A 19,378-nucleotide genomic window follows, 5' to 3' on the forward strand; every position below is an offset into this window, starting at 1 on the left:
TTTCAAAAGACATTCCTTTCTATTGTGATTAGTAGAGTCCCCTGGGCTTGAGGTGGTGGTGTCTTCTGTCCTGGATTTTAAAAGAATATGCCGAGACTTCCCAGGGTTGGGTATGGGTGGATCAATAGTAGGACCACTAGGGGGCGACCTGCATGGGAGACCTTAAGTAGCGATAAGTGAATAGTGCACACTGGTATGCTGTTATCATTTCCTATGCTGGCAGATATGATTCCCCTCCAAAGTGACTTACAGTCAATGTGGGACCTTGTCCTTTCTCCTTCACAGCTACCCCTTCCTTATCCAGCCTCCCCAGGTGACACTCACCCCTTTGCCTTCTTATTGGCTCATTCCCTATGTCCCCATAGTGGGTTGCTGGCAACATTCCTGCCATCGGATGATAAAATACTAACTGATTTTCCTGAAGAGAAGAGATCAGACATCGAAATTGGTCAGAAAACAGTGGTTTATACAAAGTTGGTGTGTTTATGACACGGGATTTTTCAGAACCTTTCATTAGTTCACCTGATAGTAACAGTAATGATACCAGTCATGGCCCTCATGCATATAGACTTCCCACATGCCAGGCCCTGTGACATGTGTTGTACACGATGTCTCATCTCATTCTTACAAAAAACAGGGGCGCAGATTGGTTGAGTGACTTGCTGAAGGTAACAAGAATACCAAACAAAGGGGCCACACTTGAAACCCAGGCATGGCTGAGGTTAAGCCCATCACTCCCCGCTTATGTCTTCCTTTCAAGAAGGTAGCAAGTGTGGGAGCCAACAAACTCCCCAATCTTGTTATTATGCCTCATGGTGACTTGAGATTCTGGGTCTACATGCTAGAGGAAGATCAGTGACCCCCAGGGAACTCGACCTGGCCCTCTCTGGGCCCCCTTCTCTCTTCCCTAGATAGGCCAGGATAAAAAAAAGCTGCATTTAGCAGGACAGGTGAAATTAACCCGGTTGGCATAGAAAAACAGCTTCCAAGCCTTGTTTTTGACCCAGCTTGAACTATTTTCTAAATGCATCAGACAACAGGCTGATAATACGGACAGGGATGCTGACTGCCTCCTGATGCTGTCACGGGACTCATAATGGCTTTGTTTTTCACAGGGGAGGAAAAAAGTTTATGCCTCAAATTAGTAGGTCTGTCATGTTCCAAATTGTTTGCATTTCTAAAAATGGATGTTGACATGTGACTAGTCATTATCTAACGCAAGACCCGAAAATCTGCCTCTTTCAAGGCAACAACTGAGTCGCCAAGGGATTCTCATTAGACACGAGGATCTAAAGCTCTGGCTCCTAATAAGGGAATGCAGTGCAGCCCCTCTCACCCGCCTCCCCCAGAGCTCAGGTTGTTTCTGAGCCTCTGGGACCCTGGTCAAGCTCCTCTCTTCAGAACCCTCAGCCCAAGGATACCTGGAAACCTAATCAAAGGGTCTAGTTTCCAATTGCAGTGATTTTCAAAGTGTGGTCCCCGGACCAGCAGCATCAACGTCACCTTAGAATCTGTTAGCGATTCAACCCACCCAAGGCTGGTGAATAGGAATCTCTGGTGGGGCCCAGGAATCTGGATTTTAACAACCCTTCAGGGTATGCTGACATGCATATACTCAAATGGCTCAAATGTGAGAACCACTGGTGGGCCCACGACTCCCTCCTCCCCACTCACATGCACCCATTCACTGTATTCCAGTTTCTTAATTACTCTTCTACCCCCATTTTCTTCTCTCCTTCCTCTACCAGCCCCAGTTCAGGTTACCGTCCACCTGGGTGATGGCAGGCCTCCCAATGGGTGTCACCAATGCCGGTCCACTCTCTCCTAATCCAGTCTCCACTTGGAAACCAGATCTAGCTTTTGAGAATGCAAAACTGGTGGTGCTAGGATCCTGCCTAAAGTCCTGCTATGTCTTCAAATTTCCCCCTGTTCAAGGTCATGAAAGAGTTCTACTTCAACCTCTTTGGGTCACCTACATTCTCCCCACCACCAATCCAACAAAGCACCGGAGTGAAGAAAGAAGAGAACCAAGTTTCCAGTCTGTTCTGAAAAGAGCTGCTCCCATCACACCATGGGAAATAACTTAGGCATTACAGTCAGAGAGACACGGGTGTAAATTACAGCTCTACCACTTAGCAGCCCCTCGACTGTAGGCAAGCCAATCTCCTCTAACGGGGATTGACAACACCTACCCCGCTGGGACATGGGAGGATTAAATGATAACAAAGCACGCTGCGTGGCACATAGTAAGGAGGTAACAAGCTCTATCCACCTCCTGCTCACCCAGCTAGTTTCAAGTAGACCAGTGGTTCCCAAACTTATTTGGCCTACCGCCCCCTTTCCAGAAAAAATACTACTCAGCCCCTGGAAATTAATTTTTTTAAAATTTTAATAGCAGTTACTCATCGCCCCCAAATGCACCTGTGGCCATCACCGCCCCCCTGGATCGCTGCAGCGCCCACCGCGGGGCGGTAGCACCCACTTTGGGAATCACTGAAGTAGACCAACTCCTTAACTTTTGATGCTACCTCAGCAAAGTTGAAAATAGCGTTCTGTTCCCTAAAAGCCTAATCATTCCCAAGGATCCTGGGAATGTTTTCTCTCTGTTTATCTATCTGTTTATCTCCCCCTCGGAAGTTGTGTTTTTTCCTGCATTAATTTGCCTTGTGTTTTGCCATGTTGTCTGAGACAAAGCAGCATTTCCCAGAGGTCTTATCTGGGATGGTTTCTGGGAGTGGCATTTTCCTTCAGGCAATATATATTGGAAAGCGAGAAGTAGTAATTCTTCAACGATGGGCCCGGCACACACACACACACACACACACACACACACACACACACACACACAACGTCTATACACTAGAACCTAGACGCTTAGATGGACTTGCAGGTCCACCCAACACAGACACACGTTTGCATTGAGTCATACATAGACACTAGGACTCTCTGTGCCTTCACCGATTAATGTCAAGTCTGACAACACCTGTACAAACAAGCTACAGAACACCATTCGGTACCTTTTGGTGACTTAAGTGTCGCCACTGCCCAGTCACCATCAGAACTTCCTAAAAAATAACAATGGAGAGATGCTGATCTGTTTCTTGCTTCGGTTTCGCTGTGTCTTCACATCCAGGTGCTGCTGGCGGCCCCAGCAGGAGCCTCCAAGAGTGACAGGCCTCAGGGGACACAGGGCACAGGGCGAAGGACCAAATGTGCAAATGAAGTTATGTGGGCATCTCTTTCTGCAAGGCCTTGAAGCAGTTTCAAGACAAAGCCCACAGAGGAACCAAAGAAGCCCCCTGCAAAAGGCCTAGATATTTTCAGTAACGTAAAGGGAGAGAGAATTCTTAGACAGTGGGTAGCTCTAAATCTCAACCCTCTAAAAAACAGAGAAAAATCTGTTTAGATGAGGTGACTTTGGTTAATGACGACAACACTGTGCTGACAAGGGATACATTTTGATCCCGGTTTACAGCAATCCCCCTCCTGAAAAAGGGGTGGGGTGCATTATTAGCATCAAATTCCAGGTAGGGGCAGACCCTGCTGACTGCAGCTGTGTTTGAAAAAATATTGTTGAATGAATGAATGAATGAATTCAAGTTTCTCCAAGGAGTCACTTTTCCTAAGGTATGGAAATTCCCTTAAAAGCTAAGCTGGTGAATTGAGAATTCCATAATGCCCAGAATTTTTATTATAAATCAATTTCTCCAAATTGAATTCCATTTCAGAGGTTCCGAATGAGCGCTGGGGGACTCTCACATTATTAGCAGAACTCCAGGGGGACCCCTTTCATAAAGTAAAAGATGGCTCTGGCTACACACCCTATGCCTGTCCTTGGTAGGCTTTCTCTGTAAGATTGGGTTTTACTCAAAGCGGGGCAAACCTGCCCACGTGTCTTTGCAGCAGCCTCTGCCCATTGGCTACAGGTCTGACCAATCAGTGTGCACCACCAGCTTCTCTTTCTTAGGAATCAACCAGGAAAGACCAAGTTCTCAACATTTCTCTAAAGTTTCCAGAGACACGTCAGACTGCCAGCTGAGAGGAGACGCAGGGAACAGTCTGTGATCTGAATGATTACAGAGCACAAATCTGTCCCCACTTAAACAGTTCCGGTTGGCCTCACAGGCGTTCCAAAGGACACTCAAATTGCCACATTCCCCCTGTGGATCTGAATTCTACACCCTCATCACTCACAACAGAGGGGAAATGGAGTGACAGGAGAAGAGTAACAAGTTAAAATTAAGTGGAACCCGCCCAGGATGACTTCCTGTTTCTTCTTCCTCTGAGCCGGGGTCTTTGACACTTGGAAACAGTTACTTGGCCCAGTCGTCCTCTGCGGGTGGACACAAGCCTGACCAAGTCACTGAGTCACTGGCCTCAAGGAAGGCCTGTCACCCCCAGTCAAAGCCATCACTGTTTGCATTGAAGACAGGAACCATGCTGTGGTCACCTCTGTCCCCACTACCCAAGAAAGGGCTTCGCTCCGACAAATTTTGTTTCATAAAATCCATTGTTAATAAGGACACTGACTCAGAGGGCACATGGGCTATCAAAACATAGAGGTAAGGTTTCACTATGCACTTGGCACTAGTGGACCTTAGATAAGCATTTTGGGTGAAAAATTAAATTCTTATTAAAAAGGGATGGACCTAAGGCATTGAGAAGAAGAGGACATGAGGGAGCTTTCTGGGAGATGAAAATATTTCTTATCTTTACTGGGATGTTGGTTACCCTAGTATGTGTATATTTTAATAATCACACTATTGTAAAATTATGATCTGTGTATTTAATTATGTGTAAATTATACTTCAACTATAATATACATTAAATATACTTCAATTATACTCAGCATCACGGGGCAACTTTTGCCTTCAAACAATGAAAAGCAATTAACACCTTACTCAGTCTCCCCCTACAGAAAGAGGAGAATGGGCCTCCTCCACCTTTTTTTTTTTCTGGTTATATCCTTCTGATGCCAGAAATTGCTCTCTGGATGACAGCGTCGTTTTGTGGTGGAAAGAACATAGGATTCTGCATCAGGAAATCCTAAATATGACTCTTATCTCTGTCATCTACAGAAGTGTAGAGCCACACTTTCCCCATCTGTAAAACACTGGAACAACACAGAGGTGTACTGTTTGGGCGTTCAAAGATACCAGCTCCCTTTCTGCCGTAACTTTAAACAAAATAATAAACTAACAGAGGTCATTTCATGGGTGAGGCCTGTATGCATCATTTAGGGTTTTCACACCAAAAAAAAAAAAAGCAATTTCCACATGTCTAAATGCATTGTTACTGTGGCTTTAAGAAGTGCTATTGGAAAATGTAACACGGTTCCAGCAAAAATAGTCCATCGTCTTGTCAAACAGCAACAGAGAAAATATTTTCTTATTAAAATTTTGAATTAAAAACAAAGGCACTACGCACAGCATTCTATCAGTCACGCTGGTACATCCTGTCTCTCTCACTAGGCAACCAAAGTTGCACTGAAGCATCTAAAGGGCACGTGCTTGGGAACCTTTGGTGGCTGAGGATTTAAAGTCTCAGACACCGAGAGGAGAAACTAGACTTGGGGCCTATGGGAGATAAATGCCAATGTGGGGGCAATCTTCTGTTAGCAAAATCCATCAGGAATTGCAGAAAAGGGTGGGCCTTTTCTAGTTCAGGAGGCAGGATTCACCCTTCTCTGAACTATCAGGTGATGCTTGGGGATATTTTGACAAACCCTTCCGTCTTATAAGGACTGACCTATGAGGAACCATAAAATGGGTCTTCACATTGTAACCACCCCTCACACTGGTGGCTCAGGTCAGAGAACTTGGGTGCTTACCTAGATTTTTAGGCAACATTTTGGCTCAGTGTATCATCAGACACACCTCTTGACTTCCATCTTGGGGGAAACATTTCTAAAATGCTTGGACCCACATTCCTGACTTAGTAAGAGGATTACTTGAGTGAAATAGAATCCTTCTTTGATAGACCGTCGCCCTTCGCCTGGGCATGGGTCTTCACTGTCCAGGAGACAGATGGGGCGGGCAAAGAGGTTTGGGCTGCCTCTTTACTGGTCCTCTGAAAAGTCATCTGCTGTTTGCCTACTTGCTTATTTGTTTTATGAAATTCCCGAAGTGAGTGAGCTTTCAGGCACGTCTTTCCCATCCAACTAGAGGAAAGGATATGGATCTATCTACTTCCTTCAAAGTGCAATCTGGGCAATTGCGTGTTAATCAAGGCACCAGTGTATCTTGGAGATTCAGGGGAAAAATATGAGCAACAAACAACTCTTAAATGCGTGGCAGAATTTACTGAGGCCTGACTATAGACCAGGTCAAGCACTTTCCGTGCACTGCATCATTAAATCTTTCCACCTAACCACTAGCTGTACATTATTAATCTCCATTTTACAGATGGGGAAACTGAGACCTGAGGAGGTTAAGTAATTTCTTCAATTACTTGTAAATGTCTGAACTAGATCTTAAACTCAGTCCTGACCACTTGCGGAGGCCATGCTGCAGATGTCGTTCTGCCATCTTGCTGATCACCTCCTGCTCCTGACTTGATGTGGGATTACATGGTATTATTCACCAGTTTTACAAATATATAGCGGGATCACTTATCAAGTTCCCCAATGGTGCCAGATGCCGGGGATACACTGATGCATGGGGCAGACTTGGTTCATGCCTCAATGAAACCTATAAAAAAGGGATGTCAGATTAAATGTTTGGGGAATGAATAAATGGATGATTGATTGAATGAATGAGTGAATGAATGAACATATGATAAGTCAATTCCATCCCTCATTCTTGTACAGAGTTCGATGAGGTTTAGCCTCTGACATTTCCCTAATATGTGGTAATCTTTACCGATAACTGGGCAGTGAATCCCTTGGTAGTCATATTCTATATAAAAGCAAATGTTATAATTCCTGAATGCTTCTGTAGTCATATTCTATATAAAAGCAAATGTTATAATTCCTGAATTACAGAGAGAAAAGAGCTCTCTTTAAACATGAGTGAGTGTGTTTCAACAAGCAAACCAACAAAATTAAATTAAAAAGAACAACCAACAATTACTACCCTCTTCTCCCCGGAGTTGGAATTGAATGAATGGGACAATTTAATGGCCCATACTGTAATAACTAGATATTGTAATAACTAGAATGAGTGAGATTGTTTAACTTTCTAATTTTAAAATTAGAGCGGTGCTTGGAGACCACATAATTCAGCCTCCTCATTTTTCAAATGCAGGAACTTGGGTCGAAGGGTTTCAGTGACCACCTAACCCACCTGATGTTCTGGATAGTAAAGCCACCAGGAGAAATTTATTTTTCAGCGGTATTTTTAAACTTGGCAGTTCACCCTAAAATCTGTCCAAGTCTCCTCTTATTTACTGAATTGACATTTTTATAAAATAAGTCTGGTTATCAGAGGTTGCTGAGCTTTTAACAGCAAAACATTTTTTAAACGACTTCTCGCCTGGGTAGTAATGATTTCAATAATGAAATGTATCCCATCATTCACACCGTGGTCACATTATGACTTAATAAAGAACCCTTGAAATAATGTTTATTATGGGATTTGCATGTCATTTGTGCAGGCAGATCCTGGACTCCTGGTAACCCACTGAGTCAGGCAGTCCCTCAGTCAGCTCCTCAGTGGACTTCCACTCACTAGAGATTCCCAAAACTATCTTTAAACCCCCACAATAGTCAGAGAAGAAGCAAGGGGGCCCATTAATCATAACCAGGACTAGGGAGCATTCCTCAAGTGAGATCCTTCACAAGTTTTAAAGGATATAGAGGTGTGGCTCTCTTCCTACTAAGCTATTCTTTGATTCTCGTCAAATACAAGCTCATTCATTCATTCAACAAACATTTTAGGAGTTCTTCCTTTGAGGAAGAAAGGCTACTCAAAGAGTGTCAAATAAATTGTCATACTGCAGATTTAATTCCAAATGCACTGCAGACATTTGCTCTGCACGATGCATAAATCCTGCACTCTGAAATCAAGGAACTCTGTGGTAATATGTATCCATTATTTACCCAAGGAGCTACTGGGTTTTGAGGGGGGGATAGACGCTGAGCCTAAGTTGAACAAATGAGTTGTTTAGGGTAATGTGACCAGTTCCAAAAGATAAAGCATCTGGACTGATTTTTTTGTGCCAAGAAAGGAATCAAATATTAAGAGCAGACACTATTTATGACCTAAATGCAAGGCTCTGAAAGGGAGGCAGGCCATCAAATAGTGAACGAGGCTTCCACAGTTACATCGACACAGATGCCCTGACTCTTCCTCTCCTAGGCAACAGCCCTCATCCCTGCCTAGTGATATCTGAGTCTATTTGAACATGCTTAAGATGTATGTGCTGTGCAAACACACAATATGGAATAGAGGAATCTGTGGTCATGAGATGTGGATGAGGGTTCAGGTGGGTGTAGAAGTTAAACATGAAGCATAGGGGACTGGTATGTAAGGTCTTATGAAGCTTCAGATTTAGAAAAGCCCGTGTCAGTCTGCACAGCCCGCATCCTTGGTATTATAAATTTGGCTCAACCCATCTTTGCAGGGTTCCATCTGGAAATCCTAGGAGATCAGGGAACAAGAATTCCTAAAGATAGAGTTCTGGCTCAAACACTTACTAAGCTCCTAGTATGTGCCTGGCTGTCTGCTGGGCACCAATGTGGTCGTTTTGTGAGTCCAATGTTTGTAGACCATGGCAACCACAAGCATCATAGACACGTGACAGTGTCTGTGCTTGGGTTTCTGGTGTGAGTTCTATAATGGAATTAGGATATTTCACACTGGAATTGATCAGCAAGCATTCCTACTCCATCTCTAATGAGTGCCTTGGCAGTGGGAGAAGAAAAGAGGATGAGAAGCTGATAATAAAAGAAAGCACATGGTCAGTGGGTCTTCTGTTTGCCCAAAGTCTGACTTAGCCGTGGCTGTTGCTGTCACCCAATAGGACTCTGTCATGAGTACATTCTTGAAGATCCTTGGTCACTGTCACACTCCCTCATGTCTGATTGGGGAATGGACCGAAGGGCTGTGGGAGGCTAGTGGCAGGAGCATAGGCTCCAGAGTAATAAAAACACAGGTTCAAGTCTCAGCTCTGTCACTCACAGCTGCTTGATGTGGGGCAAGTTCAATTAGCCTCCTTGAGTCTTAGTTTCCTAATCAGAAAGTTGGAACCATAACTGGCCTTCCTCTTTGGATCACTGTGAGGAAATGAGACAGGGTCAAAAGGCCCAGTGCAATGTCTCGCACTTGGTAAGAACTCGGTTAGTAGCAGCTCCAGGCTGCCTGTCCCAGGAAATGCTTACATCCTGAAGAGCGGAAGCTTCCTGGGATGGGAACATGATGTTCACCCACTTCTCAGAGATAGAATGTGTGTAGATGAATGCTGTCCACTAAAGGGCAAGGTATTCAGAGACTCCATGTCCTGAATTCTATGTTAGATTCCCTGAGGATTCACCAGGGCAGATGGTAGATGCAGAAGGTGCTGAGGTGTCAGTGGGACCTGAAGAGCATACGGATCCTCCTCCCCAGGTAACAGCCCCAACATGCACCACACAGCCAGGACGGACTTGACCTGGGTCAGACAGAAAGCATCTGAGGGGTCTGATCCTTAGTAAACTATATCCCAGGTAGATAAATCCAGAATATATAGGTAGGTAGAATGATGATAGATAGATAGATAGATAGATAGATAGATAGATAGATAGATAGTAGATGATAGATAGAAAAAGAGAAGAAGAAAGAGAAGAGAGAGATTTTGAGAGATAGATGGATGAAGAAAGGGAGAGATTAGAAGAATGGAAAAAGGAGTTGAAAAAAAGTTGGAGAGAGAGGGAAAGATCTGGATGGAACAGCAAAGTAGAGAAGAAAGAGGAGAGGAGAAATAAAACAGCACTTACCGACGGCCTTCAAGGAGGCATACTTGTTGAGCTCTTTACCAGGAGGCTGCTGTTCATAGGGGTTGGAGATCTGGCCCAGGCTGGGGTACGAATGCGGATGGCCCATTTGCTGCAGCAAAGGGGAGGTGGGCACTGCGTTGTTCATCTGGGTAGAGTCTGGAAATGAAGAGACAGAGGGAGATGGTCACAGAGAGTGGAGGTCCTTCTGCCAACCCCACCATTGCTGTATTCATCAAAACCAAAACTCCCGACCCTTTGGGGACATGAGAGAACGGCAACGGATGTTCGGACACATCAGGAACCACGGAACACAGTCTTCACTGGAGAGCAGGTGAGGACAGATGATAAAGGCAAAGGATGTGCCCAGAAAGTCACCTCCACCATAAATTAGCACAAGGTCCTATCATTGTAGGGGCTATTTTTTAATTTATTGATTTGAGAGAGAGGGGTATGGGGTGAAGAGAGAGACAGGAAGACATTGATTTGTTGTTCCGCTTACTTATGCATTGATTGGTTGCGTCTTGTATGTGCCCTCACTGGAGATCGAACCCACAACCTTGGCATATCAGTACGACGCTCTAACCAACTGAGCTACTAGGCTAGGACCTGTAGGGACTACTTTTATTATCAAAACAATATATGAATAAGAAGATGATCAACTTCATAATAGTCAAGGAGATGCAAGTCTGAACAATGATGAGAAGCCATTCCTTTGCCAAGAGATGGGCAAACATTGAAAACATTGAAAGACACCAATACTGGCAAGGAAGCAGTCTCATCAACTGATGGTGGATTTGGTGTGATTTGCTGCATTTGCAGAAAGGAATCTGGGAGTGGGTCCTGAATTTAGAGTGCATGTGCATGTTGATCAAGTAATTCCACTTCTAGGGACTGAGCCTTCAGAAATATAAGCACCAGGATGTAAGGATATTTGTTGAGAGATGTTCATTGCACTGTTGTTTGTAAAGTGAAAACACACATACTCATAGAGAAACCATCTGAACTCCTATCAATATGGAAATAATTTTTTTAATTTTAACATTCATTTATTTTACTGTTATTTTGAGCATGTTCATTCTCTTATTCCTATTCACTATTTAAATTTAATTATGTAGTAATTGATAAATAGCAAGTATGCATGCACATATATAGAAGTTATTCACCCACCAGCCAACTTAGGAACTAGAACATAATCCATGCTCACAAAGTTCTTAAATTATTGTACATCCATATTATGTACATAATATATACATACATATGATGGAATATCATTCATCCACCAGAAAACAATAAGATAAAAATCAGTTAACCATGTCAAACTGAATAGTTTCTTATGGTTTTATATTGTTAAGAGGAAAAAGAAAAGAAAAGAATATAGCATTTTTTTGCCCAGCTGGTGTGGTTCAGTGGTTGAGCATTGACCTATGAACCAGGAGGTCATGGTCCAATTCCCAGTCAGGGCACATGCCCGGGTTGCAGGCTCGATCCCCAGTGTGGGGCATGCAGGAGGCAGCTGATGAGCAATTTTCTCTAATCATTGATGTTTCTATCTCTCTATCCCTCTCCCTTCCTCTCTGAAATCAATAAAAATATATTTTTTTAAAAGAACATCGCATTTTTGTTGAATAAAAGAAAATCTATGCATATTTTTGTGTGCTATGGTTTGCAAAAAAAAAAAATACGTCAAGACACACAAACTGAGTACTGGTTACTTGTGTGAAATCAGATTCGTGGGGAGATTCAAGAGGTTTCTCTGAGGAAATGTTCTCTGAGTTGAGATTTGGAGATCTAGATGTTAGTCAAGTGTGGGGAGGTAGAAGGTGCTGGGGAGGGCGTTCCAGGCAGAGGAAGCAGCACGGCTGAAAGTCCTGAGTTGGAGGGAACAGTGCATTCATTCTCAGACACTGAAAGAATGCTCCGTGGACACTAGCCAGGCATGGCTGCAGAGCAGGGTGTGAGCGATGTGGGACCAGGTGGGGCTGAGAGGCTGGCAGGACCCAGTAACCTTTTTAAGGGCTTCCTCCTCACCCTGAGAGCAATGAGATGGATGAACAAGAGGCAAGAGTCAAATGGGAGACAGGAGTCTAGGTGACATAATTATGGCTCCATTTCAGGCAGGAAATACAGGTTCTCTCCAACTTCAAGAAGCACATATGCAGATCCAGACAAACACGGCAGGGCTACTGGTGGTGCCCTGAAGATTCCCAGACACCCACCCATTTCCCAGCTGCTGTGTCAGCCGGTAACAGCTCACAGCTGCTCCAAGTATCTGGAAAATTGCTCTCTAGGCTGATAGGAGCCACCACCCAAGTTCTAGGGCGCTTAATGCACCTCACCCTCACCACCTGGGGTGGCCAGCGACCAACGTCCAGCTGACATTAAGATCCAAAGACCAGCCTTTGTCTCAGGTGGGGATGAATTATGGAGCAATAGATACCACAGAGCTCCCAGGGGTTGGGACAAGTTTAGAGCAGGGGTTGGCAACTTTTTCTGTAAAGAGCCGGATCGTAAATAAGTAGGCTTTGCCATCCAGTCTCTGTTGTAACTACTCAACTCTGCCCATTATGTAAATGATGGGTGTGGTTTTGTGCCAATAAAACTTTATTGAAAAACATAGGCGGTAGCTGGATTTGGTTCAAGGGCTGAAGTTTGACACCCCAGATTTAGACTTTATCTGAGATTCTTAAGTGTGGCTCCTTTATCTTTAACATTTTGTTTTTCTCACAACCTCAGAGGTGTGAGTGTGTGAGTGTGTGTGTGTGTGTGTGTGTGTGTGTGTGTGTGTGTTACCTGACAGGCACTCTCTCAAGTCTCATGCCCTGTACCCCTCTTAAGTGCTGCTTCTAGACAATTCAACCCATGGCATGCATGGAAGAGCTGGGCTTCAGAAACCAATAAACCCAAATGGAAAGAGGCAGGGATTTCACAGCTGAGACACAGAGATAAGGAGAGCATTTTTATCACTGCCCATGCACAGGCCATCACACAAGCCCAACTGTCTAATGGAAATGTCATCAAACATAAGCCAAGTGCCCAGCCTTTGGCCAGCATCTGAGGAGGCAGCCCTATCCTTCTCCATGATAGGTTTTTGGCTAACATTCAGCTGGGGCAGGAGAGGCTTAAGATGAATGAATTAATGGAGGAGAAGATATTGCATAAGATACAACTTTCACTGGACCCTGGACCCCAAGGTGCTTTGACATTTTCCTCTCCAGAGCAACCTGCTGGGGAGGTCTGTCTGCTTTCCCTGGGCATGGCCGTCCAGACATGTTTTGTGCCCAAATGTTGGTCCAGTTGTAAGTGGCTTATGTAAGTTCTCATTCTGTGCTTTTCCTCATGACATATTTTTCTAGTGGACAGCTTTGTTTATGTGAGTTCAGAGCCACCACTTCCTCTGGCACTTCCTCATCCCCATTTGAGTCACTAGATGAGCTGCCAATCATGGTAACTGCCTTAGTTTGGGTTTCCCCAGAAGAAGTCACTGAGATAAGGACTCAAGTGCAAGAAGCATAAAGAGGAGATGATCTCAGGAAATGCTGGTAAAGTGGAGGGGTGGGGAACAGGGAAGAGAAAGAAGCAGCTAGAGAGTGCAATGCTAAGCAAGAAGCAACTGTGGTGAACTGGAGTTTAATTCCACTCTGGAATTCTGGTATGTTGGTGCAGAGTGCATGTCTCAGAATTCTGTCACCCCAGGAGAAGGGAACACCTTAGTATTTATACACTCACTCCCATTAGTCATTGGTTGAGGACCAGGAGACAGTTATTTCTCAGCACTTGCAACCTGCCTTGTTCATGGGCAGAGTGAGCTCTAGTGGCCAGAGAAACTCTTACTCAGAGATGTAAGAGCTGGCAGTCGGAAATCAGGCCAGTACCTCACCCTTTGGCCATAGAAGTGCCAGTACCTCACCCTTTTGGCCATAGAAGTGAGCCCATGACCCAAATCAGACCAATCACAACACCTTCTTCTCACAGTGATTAGGCCAGAAGTGAGTGTGTGATCTAGGCTGGGCCAATCAGAGTTCTTCCCTGAGTTTTTCTATTTGGAACCTTTGGTGTCAAGGAGCTAGAAGGCATGAAGTCAAGTGAGTATGAATCTACCACATGGACAAAAGCATTTTCCACTGTGAAGAAATAAAGGACAATGGGCAAGAAGCAGAGGGGAGAGGGAAGCCCCTTTCTAAATAAGCTAGCACGCTTTGGGATTACTGTCACTTGCAAGGTAGACTTCTGACTAGTGTGATTGTTATCTGGAACTGACCAAAGGGGAGGCTGCCCATGGGGCTCTAAGGATTGTGTCAGATACAAAAGGCAATACTCCTGGGTTTTCTACAGAGCTTCAGTAGATATTTCAAAGAGCAAATTGCCTTAGTAGTGCATACAGAATTCTCAAGGATATTCATAAGCTAATTAACTAATGTCTTAATGGAAGTCCCCTCCCCTCCCATTTTCCCCCTGGAAATAGATTCCAAACACCAGTCTATCTAGTTACAGAGTTGACCGCCTCAGCCCAGCAGCCAGTGGGAGCCCTTCCTCCCATCTCTTTGCTCCCTCAGTCCCAGATCCCACCCACTAGGCACAAATCCTATTTCCAGGCAGGTCAGGGGAAACGCTAAACACTTCATTAAAGAAAATAAAGATCTGTATAGATGTTCCTCACCACTTGGGACAGCCTTTTATATTATTAAACAGAATGTTTAATATTCCATTATAAAGTATTTGCTCTTGGATGACTCTCCCAAGCCCTGAGCTACCTCAAGGGCAGCGGTTAGCTACTTAATGTAAGTGGGTATGACGGAGAAGGCTCACCAAAGTGATCCCTCACAAAGGAAGAAAGGAGGCTGCCCCAAAGTTCCTGCTTTCACATTCAGAACCACAGGAAGCAAATTTCTGGCAGTTTTAGATCATCATTTTGTGCTAGCTTACAGGCATTGAATATTCAGAAATATTGAAACCAGTCTCAGGCCAGCGATCAAGAATTATTAAACAGACATTTGTGACTGGGTTTTTAAAATGTTATTTCATTTTCCTGAACAGGACCTCACAACTCAGTTTCTCTGTGAATTTTCCACAAATATATCCAGCTACGGGGGAGAAACAAAAGTGTAGATGGAGAGAAAACCTTGTTGGCATCCAAGAAAATAGAACAATAAGGTGAGTGAAGAGTGGATAAGATCAGGGTTATAATCTGAAAATCCTACCATAGCCAATTGAGAGAAGGAATCTAAAGATGATAGATAGATAGATAGATAGATAGATAGATAGATAGATAGATAGATACATAGATAGATACATAGATAGATTTGAATATGCAGGATATAGATATCAATATGTTTGAATAGATGCATATAGAGATGTATAAAATGTCTTTTGCACAGTCATGACCATAAAGGGAATTCAGTAAGACCAACACGTTTTGTTCTTAACAGGATTATTCCCCTTCTAGACACACCTCACCTGTGTAGAAAGGTACTTCCTACTGAGAGCCACAAGAAGACTTTCCCTGCCTCCTTATAATCTTGCAGCTCATTCTGAAGCTTAGATATGATTAATAAGAACGTGCTGTCCTGTGATACTGCATTCTGTCAAGACCCTCAGTCAGCAAACAAAAAGTTGATGGCATCCTTATGTTCTCCTTCCTAAGAGAAAAGAGGGGCCTCATGTATTTGACCAACAGTTTTTCAAATAAAGTTAAGATTCAGTTATTCTAATAGGAAGCATCTGGCAGATTTACATTAAGGTAACCTCCATGTAAGTGTCATTATTACGTGGTATATCTTAGTCACCAAACAGAGAAATGAAATGAATGCCATTCAGATAGGATCATTAAGGTAAAAATGCTCAGTTACAAACTCTGGGATGGTGCTCCACGTTTCTCAGTCCAGGAGACAATGTCTATCAGAAACCAGACCAACGTGGCTCTTCTGGGAGGAAAGGTTATAATCTGCACAGCCTGCCCTTGCCAATTGAGAGAAGGAATATAAATATAATAGATAGATAGATAGATAGTCTTTCAAGGCATATCACAAGGAAGAATAGCACAGAAAGGTACAAGATGGTGAAATATTATTTTGTGGAGCATATATGATGTGCCAGTCACTTGATATAGAACTCCTTCATATCTATAACTTTGTTTCTGTTTTGTTTCTTCATTTATTAGTTCCTGTTTGGTTTTGGTTTTCAGATACCACACATAAATGAAGCCATATGGTATTTGTCTTTCTCTGTCTGGCTTATTTCATTTAGCATGATCCCCCCTAGGTCCATCCATGTTGTTGCAAATGAAAAGATTTCATTCATTTTCATTGCTGAGTAATATCCCATTGCATATGTCAACCAATGGTCATTGATGCCAATTCAACGCCAACAGGAATCCCCAATTTGTGGTGCAGTGAAGATGGAAACTTTCTTCATTGCAAAAGAGCTCAATTGTAAAATAGCACCACTATGAGGCGGCCCCAGGGCCAGGCCTGTCTCTGGCTAGACAGCTCTGCTCTTCTCCTCAATGGCCTGCTCTGCTCCATGCAGGTCTGCTTTGTGCTGCGCTGGTCTGTTCTGCTTTGCTCTGGTGAGACATCTTTGGTGTTTCAGCTAAGCCAGGGAGACCTAGTCATCAGTCACCGGTGGAAAGGTAAAGTGAGCTCCCAGAGCCAGAGGGGAGCTGGCTTACATGAACAGAAGTCTCCACCCCTGGTTCCTCATTGGACCATCCTCATGCAAATGAGGACTCCAAATCCTCACAGTTTGATTGGTCCAAAAGGCACTGTCCTGATTGATCAGAACAGAGCCATCTGATTGGTAGGAGCTGCACAGCTCTGATTGCATGAAGAAAGCCTCAGTCCTATTGGTTGAAATAGGGTTCCAGGGACTCCTTTATAAGGGCAGGCTCAGATGGCAGGTAGGCAGTTCAGCACAGGCTTCTCCTGAAGTGCAGTTTGCATGAGAGGGCCTTGTGCAGAAATAGCTGCTAGATTCTGTTTTGTTTTGTTTTTAATTTGAGCCCAATTAGCCACCAGGAGCTCTTCTTAGTAGGTGTCTTTTTTTTCCTCAGGGTTCACATATATATGTACCACATCTTTATCCACTTGTCTATCAATTTGCACTTGGGTTGCTTCAATATCTTGGTTGTTGTAAATAATGCTGTAATGAACATAGATGTGCATATATCTTTTCAAATTAGTGTTTTTAATTTCTTCAGATAAATACTCAGAAGTGGAATTGCTGGGTTTTATGGTAGTTCTTTTTTGAAAAACCTGTTTAATGGTTGCTAGATTTGGGGGTGGGGTGGGGAAATGGGTGAAAAAGAAGAGATTAAGATGTACAAATTGCCAAATATAAATGGGAGGGAAGGTGGCCAGTCATGGGGATATAAAGTACAGCATAGAGACTATAGTCAATAATATTGTAATAACTCTGTATGGTGTCAGGGGGCACTAGACTTATTGGGGTGATCACTTTGTAAATTTTGTAAATGTCTAATCACTGTGTTGTACACCTGAAATTAATATAATACTATGGCCCAGTGTACGGATTCATGCACATTGAAAATAAATTAATTAGAAGTATTTTAATATCACTATTCGCCCTTTCTCTATAATAGAAGTGTCAACCAAATTCATGATTGACAATGACAGATTGAAACACATGCGTGCGATTGGCGCCAGCAAGAGCTTTATATTTATTGTGCATGCACGAGTCAACTTAGCCTTTTATATATATAGAATAAACTTGCTTAATTAGACCTGCTTTCTGATGTAGCTGAACTTTTTCCAGCCCAGTGAAGCTTCTCTTTCAGGTAATTGTCAGCAACACAGCAGTGAATATCAACAATATCAACACGAAGCAGATTATTATTGTAGATCACGCAGGGGGAACAAAGGGTAAAATATTTAACTGAAGCAGTGTTTGACTATATTCTGTGCAGTGAGAAAACCTGAAGTCATTTTCAAGGTCCACCATTTCTTACTTCTTTTCAGTCGGGTTAAGTTTTTAAACTTTCTAAATCTCCATTTTCCGGCTAATGAAAAGAAAATAGGATTCCACCGAGTCTCCTACCTACTCCAGGACTTTTGTGAGGATCAAATGAGATGAGGCACAGGAAAACGCTTCACAGACATTTGGTTAAAGTGTGAAATGTTTCCACCTGGCTATAAAGCAAGTCATGTTCCTGGGCTGAAGAAACTGCAAGGAGACTCGTGGTCGCTAGGGAGAGGAAGCCAGGCAATGCTACATGATGTCATTACCTGGCACCAATAGCAACCATTTCTGTGCTGAGCTGGGCTGTGGGCCGAATTTTGCACTATGGGGTCTTGGCAGCCTTGGCTGTGATTTCGTGAGCTGTCGCTCCGGGTTGGTGGTGAGGCCTGTGTCCCACTTGGGAGAAGACGAGTGTTGCTTTGTGAACGCCGGGTCTGCAGTGCCAGTGCGCGTCACTGCAGCTCCTGCATTGAGTGTTTGTCCCCTGGTGGTCAGTCCGCATCATAGTGACTGGTCAGACACTTAGCATATTAGCCTTTTATATATATAGATTGCATGTCAACTGCAATTGAAAAATTTTTAATTTAAAAATAAATAATTTTTAAAAAGAACTTTTATGCGCTATCTCCTTTAAGCTTTATATTAACTCTATGAGGTAGTGATAAGGAACAATATATTTTTTTTGGAAAAAATAAATGTTTAATTTAGATAAATTAAAATGGTTATAATACTGATATGAAATAACCAAAGTTCAAATCAAGTCATGGAAACCTTGAATTCATTCCCCAAACAAAACCAAAACTGCTTATACATCATCAAAATAGCTCCACGAAAGCAAAGGAGATGGACATTTCTTAATGTGAGAAAAAAACAAGGTAGGTTAGGTTGGCATAGCAAACAATGCATGCTCTATAAAGTCAGAAATACCCTAATGTGTTCTGGTTTGGAAATGAAAGAAGGGACTGCATCTGGCTGGTGTTGGTAAGCGAGCTAATGAGAGGTGTAGCAAATGTCACTAAAAACAACTCAACAGCAGGCCATTACGAACATGAGCCCATCACAGTCAGAATCTTCCACTGTGACCAGCGAGACCAGCAGGGGCACTGAGAGCAGTCCATCCCAATGGGCGTGGCCACCAGGTGAAGAGTGCCCAGTCTTCAGCTTTGATGTTTCAGGCACATTCCTAAGTGCCAGGCCACTCTCTTCCCTTAAGACCACACCACAGCCATCCCTAAGCTGGGTTCGCTCTTCTTTTGGTTCCTTTCTTCCTACCAAACCTTTTTGCCTGATTTATAAGGAGGCCCTTTAAGTAAACATTATACCAGATGGTACAGAATAAAAGAAAATAAAGTCCAAGAAGCAGTGTTTTGGGTAATTTAGGAAAGCAGCAGTAGTGGATGCCAGAGGGAAAAGTTCAAAGTATTCAAAACCAAAACCAAACTCAGCACTACCATCGACCTTCCTCTCAGAGCTGAGATGTGGCAGGTGAGT

At 43.4% G+C, this 19,378-nt stretch overlaps 1 protein-coding gene across 1 annotated transcript in view; it reads right to left on the bottom strand.

The window, feature by feature from the left end:
* Positions 1 to 3,017: 3,017 nt before the first annotated feature.
* LOC102438368 (protein shisa-9-like) overlaps positions 3,018 to 19,378 on the bottom strand; it is a gene marked incomplete at its 3' end in the record, with an annotated part of 261,481 nt that continues 245,120 nt past the window's right edge. Inside the window, 2 exon segments of the mRNA XM_014446353.2 lie at positions 3,018 to 3,065; positions 9,914 to 10,069. Of these exon segments, the coding sequence (XP_014301839.2) occupies positions 3,018 to 3,065; positions 9,914 to 10,069 (204 nt within the window).

This window comes from Myotis lucifugus, unplaced genomic scaffold, assembly GCF_000147115.1.
Source record: "Myotis lucifugus unplaced genomic scaffold, Myoluc2.0 scaffold_528, whole genome shotgun sequence".
NCBI classification, from domain to species: Eukaryota; Metazoa; Chordata; class Mammalia; order Chiroptera; family Vespertilionidae; genus Myotis; species Myotis lucifugus.